The sequence below is a fragment of the Hyperolius riggenbachi genome, chromosome 1 (assembly GCF_040937935.1).
Source record: "Hyperolius riggenbachi isolate aHypRig1 chromosome 1, aHypRig1.pri, whole genome shotgun sequence".
Lineage (NCBI taxonomy): Eukaryota > Metazoa > Chordata > Amphibia > Anura > Hyperoliidae > Hyperolius > Hyperolius riggenbachi.
The window spans coordinates 150,591,842-150,610,189 of record NC_090646.1 but is presented as its reverse complement, the minus strand read 5'-3'; the positions used below and the strand labels follow the sequence as shown (position 1 = coordinate 150,610,189).

Genomic DNA, 18,348 nt, shown 5'->3' with positions numbered 1-18,348 from the left:
GTCCCCAGACAGGCGCTTGCATTACAATATGCGCTCCCTTCTATGTTTCTCCACACTCGCCGAGGTCTCTTGTGAGGCCTGATACATTCCAGCAGCATATGTGTGGTAGTGTTTTCCCACTACCCATCACAACTTTCCTTGTTCCCCTTCCCCACATCATGCCTGTATTCTGCTCTGGCCTGCTTCTCGGTGTGCATATTAAGCTCCATCTTACGTGTCCCCATAGTGACTGTGCTCCTAATGCACTTACTGAGTCACTGGTAACTACAGGGAATAAAGCCACAGGGCTGTGTTCACAAAAGGAGAAAATGTGAGATTTCGGAGTACCTACTAATGTTATAACACAGCTGAGTATAATTAGACATTATGACTCGTCTGAAACTAAGAGCAGCATTACTCATTTTTTTAGCCCTCTTAGTCAAAAGCATAGAAGAAAAAACAAAAAAAACAAACAAAAAAGAAACAGCGTGACATTTTCAGGACTGTCATTCAATGTGATTTTTCCCCCCGAGGACTTGGCTGTTAAAGTGTCATGTTTATGAGGAGTGTTTGCATGTAATCATAATGAAATGTGCATTTGATTTCTGCTAGTGCTTTGTAAATATAAATGTTCTGATATAGTGTGATTTTATTGTATGGTGTGTGTCTGTGCTCTGTCTCATGGCAGGGTGGTTTATGTAGTCATTTTTAGCCTTGATCATCTGTGCGGAGCTCTAAATGTCACCGTAATGGAAACATGGTTTCATTGTTTATAAAAGATAATGCTTTGTTTGCCTAAAATATTGGTAAGCAGATTATCTACTTTGTGCATTTACAGGCTTTTTTGTTGTTGTTTGAACTATGATATGATTGAGCAAAGTGAACATTCCTTATTGGTTTATGGCCTGTTTGTGACTGTAAACATTGTGGTCCAATCCCCAATTTGACATCCAATGATGTAGATGGGCAAGTATTGCTTTTGAGGGGATGCACTCGTGTCCATTTCTGTCTGCTTCTCAGCATCTGTAACATTGTTGTTTTGCTGAAAAGTGGAAAGAAGAACATTAATGCGTTCAGGCTTTAAGCAATTGTATGTATTATGGATAGTGGCTGGATAATGTACTGGTAAAGGGCTCTGCCTGCGTTCGAATCTCGGCTCTTCCTGTTCAGTAAGCCAGCACCTATTCAGTAGGAGACCTTAGGCAATACTCCCTAAAACTGCTACTGCCTATAGAGCGCAGCCTAGTGGCTGCAGCTCTGGCGCTTTGAGTCTGCCAGGGGAAAAGCTCAATATGAATGTTATTTGTCTTGTCTATTCCCTGCAAGATGAAGGGCAGAAGTATCTCTCCACATCATCTCTGGTATCCTATGTGGAGGGGCGTGACTACAAGTGAGCAGCCCCTGCAACTTCAGGGGGCCCAGAGGTGTGGGGGGGCCCAACTACTACACTTCCCTCCCTCCAATACACCAGTTCAGGTGTTTTGTGGCTAAACATGTGATGAGTGTGAAGATTCTGAAGGCCGCAGTTGTTTTATGACCCTTGTAAGATGGACCCCCAGGCTGTTATGGTCTCCAAGGAGAGGCAACAAGGGAAGGGGTGTGAACATTAATGGGGAGCATAAAAGGTTTTTTTGGGGGGGCAATGATTTTGTAGCTACATAGTAGTAAATGTCCTTTCAAAAACTAGAACAGGTTTTCATTGTAAGGCAAAAATCAATATCATTCTTTATCAATATTCTATACTCCAAAGTAGATATTCTTGCTCTTTATTGATATTGAACAATAACTGAACTGCAAAGGTGAGAGTTTGGGACTGCGCCTGCACAGTGAGAGAAAGCACTCGTGAACAAATCGCTTTGCTTCCACAGTGCTGTAGGGATTCGATACTGCGCCTGTGCAGCTCTGAATCACACAATGCTATAAGAATTAGTTTCATTGACTAAAGATCCAGTTGAAGAAGAAGAGGAGCAAAACAGGGGGTGGGGGAGGGGGGACCTCAACAACAATGAGCAGTGGTGGCACAGTCAGTAAAAGGTAATGTAGCCCTCCAAGTGTTTTATTTTACAGCTTTAATACAGTTTAAGGGTACTTTAGGGACTGACTGGAAAAAATAAGGTGACCAGGATCCGTTTTACAGCCAGGAAATTCATTAGAAAAGGCACAACAAACAAAAACGATTAGAAAAGGGTCTCCATAGATAACAGTTAAAGCGGATCTGAGATGAAATACTAACTATAACAAGTAACTTGTCTATATACTGTATATCTTATCTAAAGTTTAGATAGTTTACACAGCAAATCTAGCTGCAAACAGCTTTAATAGAATAATAATATTTCTTCCTGTGATACAATGACAGCAGCCATGTTGTTTGTAAACATTACACAGAGGCAGGCTTATCTGCATCTTTAGCAAAGAAAACTAATCCCCCCCCCCCTCCTCCTCCCCTCTGCCTCTGAAATCTCTGGCTAGTAATACCTCCCCCTCCTCCTGCCCAGACTGAGCTCCCATGAACCCTTGCTACTGTCTGAAAGTGCCTTGGATATCTGAAAACCTGTGGAAGTGGCTTATTTAGATTATAGGGAATTAGAGCATTAAAACAAAAATAAAAAAGTATGTGGCTTGAGGAATGCCTTATAAACCATAAGAAAGGAACACAATTATGCAATGAGTAAAAGTTCATCTCGGATCCACTTTAAATACTGAGCCAGATTTGGTATTTATGTTAACCTCGAATGATGGCCACACACTTACAGATTTGAATGCAGTCTTCCTGAATGATCTATTTTAGAAGTATCTATTTCAGTTGATTAGATCTAACATTTCCCACTCTCCCATTAGATAAGCTATTTGGAGTTAATCAGTACCGTAGTTCTTACTGGATCAGAAGCTTTGTAGAGCAACTGCAACTGAAACACATGTGGCCAGTGTTATTCTGCTGGGGGTCTATTGGTATTCTGCTGTGGTTAATCATATGCTACCTGCATGGTAATCCACTCTCTAATGTTTATGGTGAACTCTACTGTTTACTGTGCCTCCAGCTTTCCTTGTTTGTTCACGTTTGAATGAATATCTCTCTCTGCTGTATTTACACTCTGAACCTAGTCTTGTGTGAATGTAATGGGATGTGATCACATAGGATCTCTTAGATAAGGCGCAAAGCAAACTATGTTAGTGTTCTAATCCATTATGACAGGATAATAAGTAATAAAATAGAGCAGTGAGTACCAATTAATGAACATCAAATCAATGGGCATGCTGTTCCCGCTGATTAAAACAGCAGCTGATTGGAATAAATGGTTTTAATATACTTATGCAGAGACTAGTCTCATTTTATCATATCTAGCGAATCTAGTGCATGAATAATCTACAGATGATACCTAGGTGCCTCTTTAATGGGATGCTAATAGCAGTCATTAAAGAAGGCCACGCTCAGAACGTATAATAGGAAACTAGCATTTTCTGACATATTACATGCCCTGCGAAGGACGCTTAGAATAACAATGTTGTGTGCCAAGTGTCGCCTCTTCAGGCCCTCCAGACACTGCTGTTATCAGCCTAATAGATTTAACTATTTCCTGGTCAGCTGGGATAACTGCCTTCCTTTAGGCTTTCTGAAAGCTCTCTGGATAGAAGGGAAAGTTTATGTCCTATACTTATAAACATCCTACCTAATAAAACCCCTTTGTCTGTGCGTCCCATGTCCGTGTGTGGGTCCCTGCGTGCTACTGCGCATGTGCCGCAGGCACAGCCATTGGACGGGAGCAGGACAGGCAGGGGGCCGGGCGTGCGTGCACGTGCGGCAGGGCCACGCACGTGTGTGCTGATAGGTGGCAGCGGTGACGGCCCTAGCCCGTTATTAAATGGACTAAGGTGCCTTAGTAAGTACATAAATCTATAAACACATACAGTATGTGGATGCATAGATACAGATTTCCCAGCAAGCTCATGGTGAACCAGAACTCTTAGGCGTTTTTAAGTTGTTGAAAGAGATTCCAAAAGCCTCCTTACTAAAAATGCTATGCAAAATAATTTTTTTAATAAGAAGGCTTTTTGAGCCCTTTCATCCCATTACACACTCCTAGGAGTCCAGGTTCACTATGAGCTTGCTGTATAACTCTGGGTGTTTCAAGCACTACCCCATAGAGCTATTTCACTCCATGCCCTGCACTGATGAGGATCAACCTATTCAAAACAGTCTGTATGTTTACTGGATTCGTTTGGCTCTGTAATATGAACACGCTGACACATCGTTGCATTCCAGCGGGTCTGGAGGTGTGGCTAGCTTAGAGGGTCAACAATGAGATGATTTGCATATTCAGTAGTGATGCATTGTGTAATCTCTCATATGCTCACACCAACCTGAATTATCACAAATACCTTCTGTTTGAAAAGGGCAAACTTCTGTTGTGAATGAATAGGTGAAGTGTAATGCAGCATAGACTGATACTTGGGTAGAAAGATAGACAGCAGGATGGACTTCAGTGCATGTGTCTCTATGGGACAGTTAGTGACAAGACTATGTACTCTGTAACATGCTGCAAAAGATGACAGTGCTATATAAATACTAAATTATAATAATATTCATCGTACCTAATAATATACAAGTGTCCCTGCATCCTGTCCCTGTGTCAGTGCTTTTGCGGTACTGCGCATGTCCTGCACTGATAGCCGCTGGGACAGGATGCAGGACAGGCTGGCCGAGTGGGCCGGGTGTGTGTGTGTGTGCGCACTCGCCAGTTGGTTGCACACGGGGCGGGTGGGTGCGCGTGTGGTGGTGACAGACCTAGAGCCCGTTTTTTCACCGGCTTAAGTCACTAGTAATAATAATAATAATAATATGCCTATAAACATAAATAATGTGCCTATAAACATCAATTTTATATTTAAATAGAAAACTTTTCCTGTAGAACTTGAGGTGATCTGATTAATTAAACATTATCCATAAAGCACAAAACAACATATGTCAGCACTGTAGAAAACTGTAGAAATGTGTAAAATAAATCCACAATTAAAAAATATTTTGCATAGTCTACTAGTATGAGACATAATGTATCTCAATATCTAAAATGTCTCACTATGAAATGATCAGTGCTAGTAGAAACAACAATGTGGCGTAATACCGCCAGGTAGCGGATAAAAGAAGGTAGGAATAAGATATACTCACAAGTGTGGATTGCTCCAAGAGGCAACCACTGGTATGGGCTTGTTGGGAGGGATATACCATCTCCACTTTGCCTTTTATGAAGAAAATACTGGTCACTGCTCCAAAAAGTTTCACGCCACAGCCAAGTTGTGGGGTGACTCCCCTACCAAAGTAGGGTATCTAAGGTAAACCAGATATAAGAACAGAAGGTGTCCAAAGGTAGAAGGTAAAATTTCAGACTTTGTGGAAAATGAGTATTGAAAACTTTCTACAAAGAAAATAAATACATAAATAACAGTGTCAACAACAATATGCATTTAATTTTTTCACTTCTATTCTGGGCTGGATTTTGGGTTTAAATTATTGATCTAATTGCCACATCCAATACCTGGTTGCCTTTGTACTGGGCCGCATATCTTGTAGGCATTATGTATTATTGTGCCACATTGTTCCTCATCTATCTAAAACCTAGGTTCTCAATGTGTGGTACGCGTGCCCCAAGGGGTACTTCTGTTGGTTCCAGGGGGTACTCAGGCTAGATATACTTCACCAAGAATAACAAATTTAGAGTTTTAGACAATGATAAATCTTATTTAAACAACACTAAATCTGTGTTTTAGCAAATTAAAAGCAATAGTAAATGCTTGGAAATTGTTTAGAAGCAATTATCATGTATTAAAATTAAATATATATTTGTCAAGGGGTACTTATGATAATGTTTGCTATGCTAGGGGGTACTTGGTGAGTGCAGCGTTTTAAAAGGGGTACATACCAATAAAATGTTGAGAAACACTGATCTAAAACATGGTATTGCATCTTCACAGTGTCCAAAACACTTTTCATTCAGCTGTGGTATAAATTTCTTAGCCTGAGTACAAATTATTTTTCACCTGTCAAAGCTTGAACAAACATGTTGGCACATTTCAGTTATCAAAAATATGTCCTTGGAGTCTTCACACTAGAGATGATACCACTTTATGGGTGTGAGAGTAATTATGTTGCTTATGTTGCTATGACTGAGTTGAAAAAGTACTCTAGGAAGCAATAATTGTGGTGAATTTCCCATTCCCATCTCCACCTGAAACAAACCCAACTAGACGTTCCATATTAAACATGCTTCCAAACCAAACAAATTAATTCTACAACTGTTTAAAGCTAAGTTTCATAGCTTGCAACATGCTGTTTGCCACAAGTGTCCATCTTACTAACTGCTCCACATAATTTGATGACAATTCTTACCTTGTGATGATGAGCAAATTGGACAAAGTCTTATCACAATACACACAATGTAAAATAGAAAAAATGTGTGACACGTTCACTAAAGAGGAGCAGTTTAAATCATAAATCAGTTCCCTTCCAGCTTGCCGCACTTGAATAGCAACTGCCATAAACAACTTTTTCTTTGTGTCCCTTTTTGGTCTAAGGAAAGTAAAAGTGGACTTGAAAGCATAATAAATGCCATTGCAAATGTTTCCTCGATGAGTTTGATTTACACTGGAAAAGCATCTCATTCTGGTTTAATTCTGCTTTTTGCTTTCACTCTCTCATTTTATACAAAAAAATCATGGAAAAGGTTGTCTTCTAAATTATGACACACAGCTTTTCTGAAATTCCAGTAGCAGGAGGAAATTGTGCTAAACTTCAGGCAGACTGCTAAATACACAGACAGATAAGACACAAGATGTCTAAAATGCCTTATTTGCCTGAAGATTGATAATTCTATCCACTGGTCCTGTGGTTTGTACAGATTTCCCTTCTACAGCTGGACAACATAGCAGGGGCAAAGCCTTTCTCCCAGCTTATCCTCCTGATAGGACAGAACAGATCCTGACTGAGGATCATTTTGTTTTGACTAGTACTCGGTTCCATCCCTATCATGAATCCATGTAAATTATTTGATTCAGGTTGTAAAATCTAGGGGGCGGCACCAGCTACATCTTAACATGCAGAATGCCCACAGCGAAGCAAAATTACCCGATCCATCGCCAGGTCTTCTTCTCTTCAGCACTACAGCAGCTTATCACTGTATGGCAGCATTTCTCTGTAAGCTCCTGATGCATGTCATGGGGGCTCATGGGAAGACATAGCCACCCAGGGATTGGCTGCTGCAGTAGGTAGCAAAAAATATACAACTGGCTCTGCTTGTACTTTTTATGATGTAAGACTACGGTATTCTAAAATGTTTTGAAAAGAAACCACGTTGAAACGATATACAAAATAAATGATCACGGTATAGCCCTATCCTCCATATACCGTGATAGCAGACTACACAATAATAATATGAGCTAGTAAAAATCAGACATTTGCACTGGCTGTATTCAAGGATGTACTGTACTTATGAATCACTGAGGACTTTACAAGAGTATTTTTATTTTAATTTTTTTATGTTTGTGCCTTAAAGTGGACCAGGACAGAAGAAAAAAACTGAGAAATGCATGTATGTAGTTAGAGAGTTTAGCCTGTTTAACTCCCCCTCATATGTATCTAATCACAAGTTGTAATTTGATCTCTCCCCTGTGTCACATGACTGTCATGGTAGAGATGGCAGATAAGCTCATCTGAAGGCATGTTAAAAAATGTCTGCTTCCATGAATCGGGAAGTACAAACAGTGCAGATTTATTTTGGGATTTGTATCCGGTGTAACAAAGAAATGTTTTTTGTTTAAAGGTTATTGTGCTGTTGTGTTTCTTTTAGAGCAGAGAGGAGTTCTGAGTTCAGTTCTGCTTTAAGCAACACAACCACAGAGAGAGTTTATATATATCAGCCACCAAGTCAGAAGACTTTGCTCTTTTAATGCTGAAGATCATATATATTTTTTGCTAGGGTTAGATGACTGTGATCTGTTACCTTCACAGACATGCCTGGGCATGAGGGATCTATCTGTTGGTCGGATCTGATGGCAAATCGACCAGTGTATGGCTACCTTAAGTGAGCCTGTCTGAGTTTACTGACTACACTGTTACCCCAAAATACGATTAACATCTGTATAATCCATAAAATACTTGTTTACTGCAACAGTGAGGCCCTGTTCTCAGTGCTCAGTTGCGTTGCAGAATAATTCTGTATGTCAACTGACTGCCCATACAATTCTATGGGGCTGTTCACAGTACTGTGTTGTAATCAATCGCGTTATTCTAACTCGCTGCATGCAGGCTTTGTATTAAAATATATGAGACCAGTCTCCATTGCAGTTCACAGTCATAATGAATTATAACGTGTGCGTTATGTAACTGACCACTGTGAACCTAGCCTAAAGGTGGCAACACACCTTACATTTTTTTAAATATCTGTTCAATTCAAGAGTAGCAATCAATTTTTATGACTGATTGTAACAATTCAAAAATCTGACCAATGTACCACACATCTGTGTTAATTTTTCCCCCAATCATGAATACAATAATTGAAAGTTCAGAAAAAATTCATTGGAACTGTACATCAAGTAATTGACAATCCATCACACACCATACAATTCTTGATAAAGTTGGTCTGAAATTTCCAACATGTCCAGTCTCCAAAAATCGATAAAAAAATGGGAAATTCGACCGGATTTATCTATCGAAAACAAAGAAAAGCTCTTGATTTTTTGGGACAACCGATAGAAATTATCGAATTGGTGAAAAATTGGATCTTTTAATTGTATGGTGTGTGGCCACCTTAAAGCTAAAATATTATTAGGAACAGCTGCCATAAGAGCTCTAAAGAAAAACATTTATTTGTACCTTTTAGGTAATTAAACATATTTTTTTAAATTTTATTTTTAGTACTAAATACAAAAATAAGTAAAATCAATATTCTAAAAAAAAAACCAGTATACATCCCTTTATATATTCGTGCAAAAGCAAATACTTTGACACATAAAAAGACAATGGCTCTCATTTTACCAAACAAGCAGTCAGTTTGATTTCCAGTAAACACAGTATAATTTCCTGGAGACATGTTGATATTCACCTTTGCTTTAATAGATACAATTCAGGCTTGATTTCTTCTACCTAACTAAATGAAACACCAGAGGTGGGCTCAAACGTGTCCCCCGAGTATCCTCTCCTGCATTGAAAGACTACTATACATAACTTTGTTGGGTGTTTTGCATAATTGCCTGTGTCTGTTCGGAAGGATTGCTAGGCTCTATGAGCATGAAGGAGAATTATACCTCCTTAAAATGGCAGTTACTCGTGATCAGGCTCAAGACACTGTGCTGCTAAATTAGAATGCCTGTTTGGGTTATAGGCTGCCTTGCATCTAAGAGCTTTTAAACCTCCCAACCGTTCCTCTTCTGCAATTTTCACTGATAAGGGCTTTTACTTGAATATCCAATAAATTCAAATTTCATTTTCCATCTGTGATTACGCCTGTTATTACACTGGGCAAAAGCAGCAATCAGTGCAATACAGACTGATAAAAATACACCTCTGCCTGATGACCTTTTTGCAGATTAAGAAACTGAACTCCAAGATTGCATGTTAAAAAAAGATTAAAATCATTGTTACTCTGTAAACAGTAAGAGCTGGCTGATTTGTCAAAAACAACCATTAGAATGCTGTGGTCAGCTGCATCTGTCACTGTTATTTTTATTTCATGTAATTTATATATTCAATGGTACATACAGCAGGAGGGGTGAAGAGCTGCAACCACTCATTGTCCTCCTGGACCTATAGTGTCCACTTTGATAAGTACCGCATTTTTCGGACTATAAGACACTACTGACCATAAGACGCACTTAGGTTTAGAGAACAAATACCAGGGGGAAAACAAATTTATACTAAACCTGGTGCATCCATGGTAAAGGGACATCTTGTGGATTATGCTCCCTTTGTATCTCTTGTGGCTCCCTGTGTCCTCCACTGTCCCCCTTGTGTCCTCCTGTGTCCCCCATGTGTCCACCTCTGTCCTCCTTGTGTCCTCCTCTATGGACCATTGTGTCCCCCTGTGTCCACCTCTGTCCTCCTTGTGTACACCTCTATGGACCTTTGTGTTCCCCTGTGTCTTCCATTTGTCCTCCTCTGCATGGGCACAGTACAGGGATTCCCCGACATTGTGGTGTGTTGGAGGTTCGTATTGGCAGGTGTTCACAAGTCAGGAACTCCCTGCATTTGGACTATAAGACGCAGTGACTTTTTCCCCCCACTTTTGGGGGAGAAAAAGTGAGTCTTATAGTCCAAAAAATACAGTAGCTATCATTAACAAACTGTTCCCTTCTCTGTGGTTGTTACCCTACAGTATTTGCCCATGGAGAGCAAGGTTTTAGTAGGCCATATCATATGACATATACATTGCATGAAGGGCTGCAGTGTAATTTTGCATCAGGACCTGTGATTCCATAACTGCTTCACTGTATACGTTTACAATGTTTTAAGCAATACATAGTACAGGGCAGAAGAAAGTGCTTCAGGTGCATGCTCCCTAATTCTTAGTGTATGGTTACTTTATGAGGACTATGGCATAATAGGCCGTATGCATTAAATGGATTCTTAAATAATAATAAATGATTTTAACTTACCTGGGGCTTCTTCCATCCCCGGGACTCCTACTGTGTCCCGACGACGTCCTCCTGACCCCCTCTGGTCAGCAGCCCCGAGCTACGTGAACCCTGGTCGCGATCCCGTGTGAGGAGAGTACTGCACATGCGCAGAACACTCCTGGCTAAGGAAGCACAACCAAGTGTGTGCGGCTTAGGGCCGCACGTGCGCAGTAGCCGCCAACTGGTGGCAACCGGCCAGCTTTGCGGGGGTCGCCGGAAGAGATCATATCCGCTGGCCGGAGGGGATCAGGAGGAAACAGTAGAAGTCCAGGGGGCTGGAAGAAGCCCCAGGTAAGTTAAAATCTTTTTTTTATGTAAGATTCTCTTTAACTCATTAACTCTGTATTATCATTCTCTAAAACTTTATTTTTATTTGTTTCATTTAACTCTTATATTTTGTGCTAATTTTTTTAGGTTTTTCATTTTTTCACAGTATCACAGATATAAAATTGATGTATTTGGAGGTCCATTTGCTGCTTTGGCTCACAAATCTGGTTGGTTCATGTACCACTATGCTATAAATATGATATAGCTACATAGAAAATAGATACCTATGACATTTTGTACTAATTATCACTCCCCAAGTCTGAAGGCTTGGCTGTTGTAATGTTAGAGCCTTTTTTTAACCCCAACATTAAGCATTTTCTCTGAAAAAAAATGATCTGTAATAGTTAATAACTGCTTAATAAAATGAAAATGTAAACAAATATTTATGAAAATTAAATATAAAAATACATTGTATTTTTTCTTGAATCATGTCATCATCAGCATGCTGGGGCAACCACTCAGTTGCGGTTCCTCCATCTGGAAACCTTTTCAACCAACACAGCCCTTTTCTAATATCCATTAGAGTGTTCCCATAAATATTATTTAGCTGATTTCCTTAGTTATGCAACCCTTTTTCACCACAAATTCAGACAACTTTTTTTGCATTCGTCTCAGATCCATTGTGCTAATAACTCAATCTTGAAACGAAAAAAAAAAGCTTTCATTAGTTGTGTAATTATATCTTTTTAACATTATTCAAAATGACAGACATGGTGGCATTACTTTATCAGCCCTAGTAAATACGTGAGAACTGTATGTCCATTATTATCCATAATATTTGCATGCCCAAAAAAATTGGATAAAGTGATAACTGTTGCTTTGTAGCACAGATTGTACTATGCTGCATATGTTAACAAAATCATTTAGAAAAATGTAAGATAATAACTTTTTACAAATACTAAAATGCACAGCATAATGTGTATCTGTCCCAGAGAGAGGAGTTGACCTTGGCAGTGTTCCTTTCCACTCTGTTCCGTGCTGTTCTACATATTAAATGCAGCTGATGTAATCTATCCTAATCCTATGAGTTTTTAAGGTATTTCTTAAAGCAGCAGGGACAGCCATACTATCCCAAGAAAAAAACAAACATATATAAGTAGATAAATACTTGTTCTACTGACATAACTTATGCATTGTACTATTCACTGTTTGATTTCAGTGAATTTTACATAGTAAATAAAGAGAAAACTGTTTCAGACATTTTCCATTTTAGTACCTCTGACTGAAGTTAATCCTGATGTCATTTCCCTCTTTACTCTTTTTTTCTCCTAGAAACTACACTGTTATATCTAGCTTGCTTTTGTAAACACATGTGAGCACAGCATAGATCGTATTTCAGCTTCACACTGAACTGCCCTCAGCCTATCAGTAAGGAGCAGAAATATGGGAGGGGAGATGGCAAGCTTCCCTCTCGTCAGTGTGCGTTCGTGGTCCAAAATACATATAAAAAGGCAAATGCATTTTTTTATACTGCAATGCAATGTATAGTTGACGCAGGCCTTTAACCGTCAGCTCTATACATTAAAGCAGAGCCTGGTTGGCTTCCAATGCAGTTCTCCCCTTTTGAGTCCAATTATGTGCTTTGGAAGGATTGCATTAAAGAGAACCAGGGACAAAGCACCCTCATGTATTTTATTACATCTATAAGTGGGAACATGACAGTAAACACTTACACTTTTAGTTTCATTCTTCTCTGCTAAATCTGCCTGTTATCAGCTGTGATAAGAATCCCTGACTGAGCATTCAGCCTTTGTTTGGCCTGGAATCATTATAGCTGAGTCAGTCTTCTGTGAAGTCTTTTCAAGCCCAAGCCCACCCCTCCTGGCTCTGCCTACTTGCTTTGCATACTCAGAGCTCTGATGACTGTGAGGAGCTGCTCCTGCCGAGAAAGAAGCTCTGAAACAGACAAGTGTTGCTGTGTGATCTGTGTGCACTGACTGCAGTGATCATTATTATCTATGCAGTTTCATTGCTATGAGAGACACTTCCTACAGGCAGCCACACAGCATACCAGAATAATGAAAGCACACAGATGAAAGGCAGCAGCCCTGCTTGTCTATAGTCTCATAGAGCCTAGACAGCACATCTAGAACAGCTCATAACCTGGAAGCAGAATGGGTATGAGCTGGCAGCCATATTGGATTTTTCCTGGAGCAATAATGGATAAAAAACACTCAAAAAGGCACAGCAGAGCAGCGAAATTATCAGGTAGATCATTTATTCTTTACAAGCTATCGACTGATATGTTTATTTTGTGTGAAACGTTCATCTCTGGTTCCCTTTAAGTAATTTGTGCACAGAACCAGTTGCTGCTACTGGCTGTATAAAAAAAGAAAACTGATTTATTTATTATTTTAGATCATTGCTGACAGGTATTTTTTCATACTTGCCTGGATTTCAGCATCAAAATAAAGTGGAAGTAAGGAAAGCAGAGGCTGCCATTTTAATTTCTTGCTAGTTGTTTGAATTGCCTTGTTGATCATTTGGCTTCAGCAGTTTGCAGAACTGAAAAAGATATGCAGCTAGCGACATCTGTCAACCTGACCTTCATACTCATTATGCGTCACTTATTGCACATAAAAGACAAAGGAGCAGCACAAAAGGTAGTCCAGTAGTATTTTAAAAAGAAGTCGCTGGAAGTCCGTGGAGTCTATCTTATGAGACATTCTCTGCTCCCAGTGCCTGTACTAGGAGAACTGAAGACTAATGTCCCCTTTCAATGTGTAAATAAAAAGCAAAGAGTGTATAAATGTGATGTTAATAGATTTCTGATGAATACAATCAGGGGGTGCATGAAAAAAGGTCGGCAGGAAAAAAGTGCCCGGCTGGATAACAAATTGACGCCGATGGATAACGAAATCTCAATAATGATAAACATCGTTAATGAAATTGGTTAATGATAAATACGGTTTTAAAACAGATGGGAGAAGAAAACGAAAATATATTAATGTTAAAAATTGGTACGTAATTCAACAATAGAGCTTAACCTAACCCTATTCTCACACAGAACCCTCCCCTGGTGGTGTTGGGGCTCGTTTCCACTTGTGCGGCGTGCGTCTCGCAGACGCACGCCGCACTGAGCGGGTGGGCGGGATCGCAGGCGAATCCCATGAGCCGTGCCATGTACGGCTATGGGATTCGCAGCCTCCGCTGCGAATTCTGCGGGGTGTTCCGGGCGAATCGCTCCCGCGAGCGATTCCGCAGCGGCCCCGTCATCCCCTATGGCAGAGTTTCCCCGTGCGAATCATGTGCGGGGAAACTCTGCAGAATCGGCGGCGAAATCGCCGCAGTGGAAACGGGCCCTTAATGATATTTATTAGGTGTCCTTTTTTCTGCTTTGGGCACCATATTGAAGATAGATGCATAAGAGTCTATGGCGGTGCCCTTTTCGTCCACTAGCCGCCTGCGCCTTTTTTTTCCTGCTACCCAATCAGGCTATTGTCACATACATGATGAAATCACTGAACATAGTAATAAAATAACTACTCTGGACAAACTACATAGTGCCACCTGCTTATTCATTTCTTGATATTTTAATGTGCTGAGTTTAGTTTTAATAAATTGTATGTTTTTAATTAAGATGACATTTTTTTCTTGGCCTTTTTATAAAAACATGTTTTTATTACATGATGTGTGCAACATGTTATGTAATTATGCAGTTCACGTTCTTTCATTTGGATGCATTTCAAATGACACTTTATTGAAGCATACTTTAATTCCCCTCACATTTTAATGCCATGTTGCTATTTATTAACTGAATGAAAAAAAAAAGACTAAATCAAACAAGAACATTCTGCGGTTATTTTCTCTGTACAGTGCATCATATATGGCAGGGGGCAAGAATAGGATTTCTGATAACAATTTACTTGTATGAACAGTATATTGATGCAGAAACTGCTTGTTTAAAACTGCCATTATAGTTTTAAAGATATATATATACCATATATGTACCATGTTTATGACATACACAAAAAGATTCAGTAATATCATGGGTTAAACTCTAAGACTTCAGACTATTAACAGTTACCTAGTGGATATAGGTTGTATTGCAGGCTTCTCTTACACCTTTCATATGAAATTTTGAAGGAATAGAATTGGCATTAGATCTGAGCAAAATACAAATCTTTATAAACATATCACATTTTATTTTTTTTAACTCTACAGTACTAGATCTGTAACTTTTTTTTTTTTTTGGAGGGGTGATCCATAAAATACTGACACTGATATAACATTACTATTCTCTAAATTAACATCAGATGCTCTATTTTTGCATGTCATTGCTAACAGTTAATGTCCTGAATTGTCTGTCTTGTTCTCTTCCCCCCTTTCAACTTCACAAGCTCACTATTTGGATAAAATAGTTAAAGGTACTGTATTCTTTCTATTTGTTTAACCTCACAAATTGGAGTATATATACAATTATATTTACCCCAATTTTTCTGTGTTGTAAAATCTTCAGCTAAATACCATTAACATGAATCCCACCTTCCTCTCCTCAATTTTACCAATGCTGTTCGTATGTGTGCATTATTACATGTATAGCATTTGCTGATCTTATTGTTTTATACTTTTGGTTTTTCTTTGTGTTTATACTTACAAATGCATTCATTCTGCTGGCTTGAGAAGGGATGAAAAATACCGAAATTTTAATTAAGTTGTTTTGCTCTTTAATTGCTCTGGTTCTAAAGAACTGTTATTGTTGAGCATTTTTTTACGTATTTTTCTAGTAAGGTTAAAGCTGGCTTTCGTCATGTTGGAATTTAGTCAGCCTGTGGAGAATATGCTTACGTGACTTAATCACATCCAAGACTTGTTTGATGTATTTCTTAAATTGTTTGCTTTGCTCAAAAACATTCATACGATTCAAAAGACTGCACATCAAAAATTTCATTTACATTGACATGTTTCTTTCTCAGCTGCTCTTTAATACAACCGTGCATGCCTAAATATTGCTACTTCAGCTTAGTATGTTTCTTTTTTATGTCAATCATTGTAACTCTGTATTTAATTATCCAAAGTATACCCAGAGTACAATTAATCAACAATTACAATATTCATTTTCAGTTTATGTCTAAAAAATAGTTAGCAGTTAAATCATTAACATTTTACTAGATTAACATGCTTTATTTGGGTCCTGAATAGTGTCCATTGTTACTGTCTTAATCATGCCTATATCCCACATTTTCACTTTCATTTAGTCCCTGTTAGCTGATATAAGTTTTTCAGGAATTATATTTAAAAGTTTAAATATAGCAAGACACCTGTTAACTTGCATAACCTCTCTAATCCAAATAGTTGTTCTATGTATAAGAGTTGTTGTTAACATCCAAGTACTAATGTGATGGATGAATCTGTACAGAGGAGCTAAAGATAATTGACTACATCTAATCTATTAAAAATGGAGCCATTTTCTCTTTTAAAAGCATGCTATAATATATTCTTTCTTTGTAGAGAATATATAGAGTAGTAAAGGAATATGTGGGTGTATCACTGCTTGTCAAAGTGAATCTAATAGGAACATCACATCAACTATAAAGCCTTCTACTTTAAATTACTGTTTCCTCTGAAATATCCTTAAAAAAACCTAAGGCATAGAATGTTTCTCCTATTCCATGAAAGATAAGTGCTACTAGACGTACATTAAGTAAACTTCATTAATAATGTTCTTTATACTTTAGTGTAGAGAAACTTAAACAAAATTGATATATGTTTGCTAGGCCTTTATTAATAGGGATAGTCAATCAGATGCAGAATTATGAAAATTGTTTATGCAACTTTACACAGCTTGAAAATGGACCAATCACATTAAACTGAGGTGGGATGTGATTGGTCCATGTGCAAGCTGCATATATTTGCATAACATTTGGATAGTTCTGCATGAACTCAATTATTTGCATCTCATTGGCAATCCCTATTTATTAATCTTATTACTGCAGTGTTATGATTGTTTAAAAACATGTAAATTTCATAGCTTTCCTTAGCAGGATATTCCAGTTAGGATTTATGTAAATAATATTAATTTGTTGCCTTATACAGTGGAAAAATGAATGTGCTCACCCCAGCCAATTCTGTACTAGTTTTTATGGTTTATTCTTAGGTCAGTCTTATTTTAACCATACAAATTTCAAGTAACATCAAGCAGATGCTACCAAAGTCACGTTGGCAAATTGAAATGCAAGTTGAAGGCAGCCATCTTTAAAAATACTAAATAGCGAAATTTGGCTCTTTTTCTGTGGAATATGCAGAAGTTGTTTACCAATTTAAAAACATTTATTTGGAAAATCAAAATGCTTTCAAGTAAAGATGACAACAGTTAAGCAACACAGGAATACATTCTGATACATAAAGTTCCATTTGCCTGCAGAATTATTCATGAATGAATTTATTAAAGATGGCCGCCACTGAAGACTCTACTTGGAGCTGCTGTAATGTCCCTCTATCCTTTGCATCGCTCGTTCCCTATTTTAAATGTGGCCCGTGTGTGCATGTTTCCCAGAAGTTGCCATTGTGTCTTTTGTTGCTGTATATTTTTGTTAAACTTCCAGGTCCATTTAGAAAAACTGTTTATGGCTAAACTGTCTTTGAAAAAAAAAAACCTGTCTTCATGGGTGAGCACTTTCAATTTAATGCATTCCTAATACTCCTTTAAAAAATGTCAGCACTTTAATTTGCCCATTAATGTCACATTGACCTACAACAAATGTTACGTCCCTAACTGAACAGGTTAACTGAGGCAGCAGCCCTCTTGTCTCTGAAGGTCCCAATTATGAAGGGAAAGCAAAGCCCATTAGAACGTTCTGTATCAAGTTATGCGGGTATAAAAGTCAATTAGGAACCACATTTTAAGGAAGAAATAAAAAAGCAGCGGCATATTCAGTTTTATAAAGTACTTTGCTTTAAAATCTGCTCACTAAGCACATTCTGCCCTCCAATTTGCAAAGATAACTCTGCTAATAATTAGACTGGAGTCAGGGGGACATAATATCCTTGTTAATAAATGGCAGGCCAGGTTTGGTATTGTTAGTAAAACAAAATCAAAGGCTAACGTTTGCTTTTGAGAACGCAAAGCAAATGTTGCTCTTAATTGACATTTTCGCAAACACTCAAAAAAAAAGCTGACACTATAATAAAGTGAAAATGGAAATACCAATGCACTAAAAACAAAAGTTTAAAATAGCTCAACATAAAAATCATGAATTAATTGAATGAATCATGAATAAATAAATCATTTATATACCGTAATCACCTGCAAGGATTTTGCTTTGAAATAATTAAATATTGATACAACCAAAATAATAGTACTTTGCTAATGTGCTAACATATAACATGGAGTCTGACAGTCCACAGTACAAATTTAAACCTACAAATTGGGAAATATAC

At 38.3% G+C, this 18,348-nt stretch overlaps 1 protein-coding gene across 20 annotated transcripts in view; it reads left to right on the top strand.

Moving 5' to 3' along the window:
• The window catches only part of TENM3 (teneurin transmembrane protein 3), a 1,708,801-nt gene that overhangs the window by 1,517,787 nt on the left and 172,666 nt on the right, over positions 1 to 18,348 (top strand). For 18 of the 20 annotated variants that reach the window (XM_068278748.1, XM_068278756.1, XM_068278759.1 and 15 more), the window contains one exon: positions 15,309 to 15,335. The exons of the other annotated variants lie outside the window; for them this stretch is intronic. In XM_068278748.1, coding sequence (XP_068134849.1) covers positions 15,309 to 15,335 — 27 coding nt within the window. The remainder of the gene's footprint in view (positions 1 to 15,308; positions 15,336 to 18,348) is intronic. 20 annotated transcript variants of the gene reach the window in all.